Raw genomic sequence first — 7525 nt, 5'->3', positions numbered from 1 at the left:
AGTTGTACATTTGTTGAATTAAAATTATTTTAATTTGATTGGGTTTGTGCTTAAGGATCATTTGAGCAGGACTCAGAAACTTTTCGCCAGCCGCGCAAGACAAGGTGCTAAATTTAATCCATTTGGGAGCTTTACAATCTTACTAAACATACTGATTTTAAGAACAGGTTTAAACATATATTTTAATTTTAAAGTTATGAAACATCAATTAAGAAGATTGGAGATAATTTATAATCTCTGATTTGTTTGTTGGCTAGGTTTGGTTTTAAAGGGAAAGAACAACTCTATCATGCTACAAATAAAAAAAAATATTCATTTTTATCAAATGTCCCTTGTAATATCTGTTTCTAAACCTACTTACGGTAGTAAGTTCTATACGGTTGGACCGGATACTTTTTTTGGCTGGTAACCAAATATCTGGCTGATTTCTAATGCCGGATATCCGGTATCTGAACGGATATCCGGCATATGAAATCAGCAAGATATCCGGTATCTAGATAATTTCAATATCTGGCATCCATCCGGCCGGATATGGAAAATGCCGGATATCCGGCCCAACCATATACTGGATACTCTTTAGTAAGGGGTATCTTCACAAAAACATGTTTTACAGCGTTTAAGACGAACTGACTGATGGATAGACGGGCAGACAAATTTAATTATATATCAGACTTGCTGCTAATAATATTGATTCCCTGGTAATTAAAGTTTTTATTAAAATAACTAGCCTACAGAATCATGACATTTTGTATTGGAAGGAAAAAAAATAGCCTAGAACAATCCGAATAACTAATTCCCAAAATAAAATCCTGGGATCTATGTAAAACTTAAGCGGTTCAGTATCTTTAAAAATCTGAAGCTGCGAACAAAAAACCTTACTACTTTATAATATAGAAGTAGCAACTTCGTCACTAGCCTCTAGGGGAGGGCGAAGGAAATCCGGAACATAGACTAAAACCATCTAAAGTTACTTAAAAAGATTCCCTGAAGTGCAACCCAATCGGACATGCTATTTCGATTTTTTAGCTTAAGAAAAAAAAACACTATAAAAATAGCTTAAAACCATTGCAGACATAGTAGCTATTTTCCCTAAAGAGTAGAGCACAATAGGTTCAGTGGTTACCAAGACCGTACAGACAGACGAACAGACAAAAATACTTACTTTTTTAAACAATAGGATATATAATTCTTTTAGAATTGTAATTATAATATATGTATATTTCTTTATGACAAAGCAAACATTTTTTATTAATTAAAATAAATAGAATATAGATATTTTATCTTTATAACAACGAACCAAAAATTCTGAATAATCCTATTATATAAAATAATAAGGTTTTTCTGGTCTGAAGCTTAGAGTTTCTGTAACTATAGAGCTGATTGAGTTCTCCAATTTAGTTTACAGGAAGGTTTTAGGCTATTTAATTCTTAGATTTGGGATGATTTAAGGCTATTTTCCTCTATATCTTACTCATTAGAAGACAGAGTTATAAATGCAGGGGGCGCAACCACTAGTACATTTCTTATTAAAGTATTTGAAGGTCCCTCAAAGCATGACTAATAAACTGACGGACCAAGTAGGTTGTATATTGGATGCTCTAAGGCAGAAAAATCTATGTGACGAACAGTCAGACAAAGTAAGTTATAGATTATATTCATCAACAATATAAAAGAGTGGCTGCATTACTTAGGCCAAGAGCTGACAAAGCGACCCTGTCAGTTTTTATTGAATATTTGTTTAATATAAAAGAAATAATTTAGAAGCAAGGATAACAACATCCATTTGTATTAGATAGCCAGCCAAATATTCTTGTAAGTCAAGTCAATTAAGCTGTTTATTACACTAGTCCTCAAAGTTTTTTTCTTATTCGTTGGCTTAACAACTTTGGTGACTTTTATAAAATTTTGATTGATTGGTTAATCAAATTTAAGTTTCCAAACGATTCAACAACTAATTGTAATATATAAAAGCGGAAATCTTAATTGGGGATGTACATAGATTTTTGACAAACCTCAAACTGTCCCAGTTTTGAGCAAGACGATTCCTGTGACGTCATATAAAAAGGGAAGAAGGGGAAAATCTCTTCCCTTTTCTCCCATCACTTTTGAAAAGATTTTCTTCCCCCCTTCCCTTTTTCTTTCCCGAAACGTATATGACGTAACTGGAATCGTCTTGCTCAAAACTGGGACAGTTTGGGGTTTGTCATTTTTTTCGGCCAAGTAAATTTCATTTACCTACAGATAGACGAACGAACAAATAAATTTAGTTTTACTTATTCGGTGGAATAATAAAAAAAAACACATTACAGACCTTAATTATAATTATAGAAAAGTCTCGCGTCAAATACTAAAATAATAATGTATACATCTTTTTTTGTTTACTTTTGATTGTCTTTTACACATGTTATAAGTTGTGTACAGAAAAGAACAATAAAGTTAAACTTACAATAAATACGGGGAAAAATCTATTAATAAACAAAATTTAGATTTAGTGTTAATTAGGATTGAGCCAGATACTTTTTTGGCCGGAAACCGAATACCTGATATCCGGCTGATTTCTAATGCCGTATAGCCGGATATCCGGTCCAACCCTAGTGTTAATGTCTGTCATCCTTTCGGTTGTTCCTTCTTTCGGTCTGTTATGATAGGCTGGCACTATTTTTCTTTCTTATACAGTTAGGGAGTTGAATCCATTTTTATAGAAGCAGAAATATAATCTATGATTATGGTTTGGACCCTCTAAAACTGTAATATACCCTTCCACTTTCCCCTCTCTTGGTGAAGATATCTTCAACGCCGATACGATTTTTGAAATGTAAGATTCCACTTTCCCCTCTCTTGGTGAAGATATCTTCAACGCCGATACGATTTTTGAAATGTAAGATTCCACTTTCCCCTCTCTTGGTGAAGATATCTTCAACGCCGATACGATTTTTGAAATTTAAGATTCCACTTTTGCCTCTCTTGGTGAAGATATCTTCAACGCCGATACTATTTTTGAAATTTAAGATTCCACTTTCCCCTCTCTTGGTGAAGATATCTTCAACGCCGATACGATTTTTGAAATTTAAGATTCCACTTTTGCCTCTCTTGGTGAAGATATCTTCAACAAGAGAGACAAAAGTGGAATCTTATATTTCAAAAATCGTATCGGCGTTGAAGATATCTTCACCAAGAGAGGGGAAAGTGGAAGGGTATATTACAGTTTTAGAGGGTCCAAACCATAATCATAGATTATATTTCTGCTTCTATAAAAATGGATTCAACTCCCTAACTGTTAAAGATATAAAACTCTGAATCTAGAATTAATTCATATGAAACCTTATGTAAACAACATAAAAAATTATTGATGTAACATATTGTGTTATAATTTTTTAGATTAAACAAATAAGTAAATTATAAGTTAGATATATTAATAATAATTGAAAATTACACAAAACACAAAAAGTATCAAGGAATAGTTATTTCTCGCATCGTATTATAAACCGCTTTCCGCGGATATAGAATGTACAATTATAAGATTAAAACCAGTTTTTTTTAGCCCCGAGGTGCCGAAGGCACGGGCTAAAAAACTGGTTTTACTCTTTTGATTGTACATTTTTATATTCGTAGAAAGCAGGATATAATACGATGCTAGACATAGTTTTTTCGTATGGATAAGAACCGGTTCCTATCCACCAGATTCGAATAAATACAAGAAAAAAATTCTAAACTAATTACAAAACATAAGAAAAGTTTTTTTTGGAGGTACTTAAATTTTTTTAAAATCAGTTTGAAATTAGTGGTTGCATCTCAATTTTTTTTACTCCTTGTGGCTAAGCCAATATAGGCTAGGGGCGAAGCCGCTAGTATTATATAAAGTAGTCAGGTTTTTATTGTCTGAAGCTTAAGATTTCGATAACTACTGCCAGTCTGCTGAAATGGTTGAGTTAAACTTTTTTTTGAAGGTTTGCCTAGGTCCCGGGATTGTTTTAGGCTATTTTACATTAAGAGTTTAGCCTTAGGATGGTCTTAGGCTATGCTTCCCCTTTAAAACTTATTTGTTTAAATGCAGAGGCCACAGAGTCCTTAGATTCTAAGGCTGACGCCGCTAGTATATTAAAAAATTGTACTGCAAGGTGAGTTTACATAAAAATAGAACACTTGTTTCAGTTTATATAATAAATGCTAAAATGTGATTAGGACATCAGTTTATTTTCTAGACTATTCAGAAGAACTTCAGGTAATACTTTTGTTAATTATTTCATCTACAACTCTTTAATCTTCCCAAGGTAGAATTTTTCAAGTATGAATAAAGATAAAACAATAATTTATAGTATGTAGTCAAATTCCTGTTATTTGATAATCTTTTGTTGCTTTTCCTTCAAGTGTTTTTTAATAACTGAATTCCCACTTATATTTAAAAGTAGCGGCTTCGCCCCTAGCCTCTTGGGGCGTTGCACCATAAGGTAATTAAAAAAAAATATAATTTTCTGGTGCTGCCAATTTATATGAAGTAGTTTCCCCAGAATTTTTTTTTTTTGGGGGGGAAATTTTCATTTTTTGGGTGGGTTTGGGGTGTCCCACTCCCCAAGAAAATAGCTTAAAACCACCACAGAACCAATAGGTATATACCCTGAAGAGTAGAATCAGTGGTTATCGAAATCTTAAGAGACGGACAGACATCAAGCTACTTTATACTATAAATAAATTGAAAATAAAAGAGTAGTGGGAGTATGTTTTTTCCCCTGTGTGTTTTCAAAGTAAATGACATTTTCATTTTTTAAGGATGTTGAGATTTGTTGCCATTTGCAGCCTTATGGTTGGATCCGTGTACATGTCAGAGGATATGATGGCCTGTATGGAGGGTACTCAGGTATAGTTACACTTTGTAGCCTCATGATTGATTCTGTGTACATGTCAGAGGATATGATGGCCTGTATGGAGGGTACTCAGGTATAGTTACACTTTGTAGCCTCATGGTTGATTCTGTGTACATGTCAGGGGATATGATGGCCTGTATGGAGGGTACTCAGGTATGGTTACACTTTGTAGCCTCATGGTTGGATCTGTGTACATGTCAGAAGATGCTTTTTTTTGGGGGGGGGGGAGGTTTTTTGGAAGGGGAGTGTCCAGCCAACCAATTAATAGTAGACTATAAAGAATATCAGACTTTGTATTCAGCGAGCGAGTGGACAATGGGCTGTTTATTCACTAGTCCCCAATGCCTTATAATAACGTTTCTTATTCGTTGGCTAAACAACTTTGGGGACTTTTACTAAATTTGATTAAGATGAGTGTCCAAACGTTTTAACCACTAATTGTAATTGAAAGAAAGGGTATTTTTTGTATCAAAAAATTGGACTTAGTCTTATCTCTTTAGATCCCTACTTTGTATTACAGATACATATTGGAGACAAAATTATTGTTAAGGCTACACTATTCCTAGTTGCAAACCTACTCTATAATTTCAAATATGAGTCCAGAACATGTTTTTCTTCATATCCACATTCCCATCATTATTGAGCTTCTCTTAGTATTATTGTTCATTTATTTATTAGTAAACTTTATTCTTTTACTTACTAAGAGTTGATGTTTAGCTGGGAAGCAAGATCATGGGTGCCTGGGAGGCCTGTGAAGGAGATATGGCCACTGGCAGACGTATGAAGTCTCTTCTCCGCAATGCTGATGACTGTCCTTCCATGGATGATCTTCTTACACAACTTGAAGAACAATATGCTGGTAAGTATAGATTTATTGCATAGTATTATAGACATATTTCCGCGAATATTAAAATTAAAACCAGTTTTGTTAGCCACAAGGGGCCAAGAGTCAGTTTTTTTTTATATTTGTTTAAAAGTGTCTGCAATACGATGCTTTGCATGATTTATTAGTATGGCTGAGAACTGGTTCTAATCCAGCGGTTATTAATTGTTTTTAAAGACATACTGGGAATTTTTTTCCATTATATGATATTTTGTAGTTATCTTTTTTTTTTTAAAAGAATGAATTATTGATTTTAGCTGATAAATCATTTCATATTTTTTTCTTTTAGTTGATGTCTGCTATTTGGACAACATGGGCTGGGTCAACCTTGGTGAGGAAGTTTTCAACAAGGATGTCATTGCTGAGGATCTTGCCTCTCTTCCTGCTGAGGTCATTACTGATGTCTCTGAGGATTCTGTTGCTCAGTGTGCTGAAGAAGCTATGGCTGAATATACCAACCATCCGTAAGTATTAGAGTAATTTTTACCTTAATATCTTATAAAAGTTTCCTTTTTTTACTTCTTAATGCTTTTTTACATTATTAAGTATAATTTCAACTTTTTATGTTTGTCGACTTCTTTAAAAGTATTTTGGATATAGTCCCTTTCGTGGCAACGCCTCTTAAGGGGCGTTTCATCATATTTTCACAATGGCCTTTGATAGGTTATTATAGTTTAGGTTACGTTATATTAGGTTAGGTGTTTGCCCCGCAGGGCTAGGCATTTGGCTCCGAAAGAAATAGGAAAAAGCTAATGTAAAAATACGAAGAAACGCCCTTTAAGAGGCGTTGCCACAAAAGGGACTATACCCAGTATTTCATATAGTACATTTCTAAATCATAACCAACATTTGTGCAATGTTTTAAACCTTAGGTAATTGTCGTGGTATATACAAGACAGGGTGAGGGAGACTAAGATTCATACAACATGCTTTTTGTGTTCAGAATTAAAGAATAGACATTTCTCACATCGTATTATAAACATCTTTCCGCGGATATAGAATGTACAATTATAAGATTAAAACGAGTTTTTTTAGTACCTCGGTTTTAATCTTATGATTGTACATTTTTATATTTGTAGAAAGCTGGATATAATACGATGCTAGACATAGTTTTTTCGTATGGATGAGAACCAGTTTCTATCCACAGGATTCGAATGAATACGAGAAATATAGTTAACCATATTATATCAACAAATAAACTCATTTTATTATCAGCTGTGCCAACAACTTCTCTGAGGATGAGATAGCTATTCTGACCAAATACTTGACCATGGTGGAGCAGTATGAGTGCCTCAGGTCTCAAGTAGAGAGTGGATGCGAAGCTTACCTCAGCGGTTAAATAATTCCAACTTTTTATGATCTTCAATTATTTAATTTCTATATAAAACTATTTTAGAACAAACTCTATGAATTGATTCTTAATTTCAAATTTGATTTAATAAATTTTGAATAATACTTGTGTGTATTACTTATATTAAAGCTGATATACTAGCGGCTACGCCCCTGGAGGAATCTAGGGGCACTTGTGGGAAGGGGGGGGGGGTTTGTGGACTCCAATTCACATTATAGTTTTTATATAAACAAATTTATATTTGAGGGGGGGGCTGTATTTTTTCTTGGGGTGATTTCTCTTGGAAGATTGGAGGTACCCGACCTCAAAATAGTTATAAACGTTTCTAGGACCTATGGTAAGCTTCACTATAAAGGAGAACCATATCAGTCCAGCGGTTAAAAAGATCATTTGGCACACACAAACAGATAATCTATCATTTTATATAAG

The 7525-nt window shown here is 33.8% G+C and overlaps 1 protein-coding gene across 3 annotated transcripts; it reads left to right on the top strand.

Moving 5' to 3' along the window:
• The first annotated feature begins 4176 nt into the window (after positions 1 to 4176).
• On the top strand, positions 4177 to 7200 carry LOC145331711 (uncharacterized). Of its 3 annotated transcripts, XM_080176523.1 has the most exons (5): positions 4177 to 4222; positions 4768 to 4855; positions 5580 to 5721; positions 6035 to 6209; positions 6961 to 7200. In XM_080176523.1, exons 2-5 carry the CDS (start codon positions 4769 to 4771, stop codon positions 7082 to 7084), a joined length of 528 nt encoding a protein of 175 aa, XP_080032649.1. In that variant the 5' UTR covers positions 4177 to 4222; position 4768; the 3' UTR covers positions 7085 to 7200. The 3 variants fall into 3 exon arrangements, with proteins under 3 accessions (XP_080032649.1, XP_080032651.1, XP_080032650.1); XM_080176525.1 differs by lacking the exons at positions 4177 to 4222; positions 4768 to 4855 and adding an exon at positions 4894 to 4935; XM_080176524.1 differs by lacking the exons at positions 4177 to 4222; positions 4768 to 4855 and adding an exon at positions 4974 to 5015.
• The last annotated feature ends 325 nt before the right edge of the window (positions 7201 to 7525 follow it).

This window comes from Acartia tonsa, chromosome 11 (assembly GCF_053477335.1).
Source record: "Acartia tonsa isolate MP-2025a chromosome 11, ASM5347733v1, whole genome shotgun sequence".
NCBI lineage: Eukaryota > Metazoa > Arthropoda > Copepoda > Calanoida > Acartiidae > Acartia > Acartia tonsa.
Note: the sequence above shows the minus strand (reverse complement) of the source record. Positions and strands in the feature narration are given on the sequence as shown.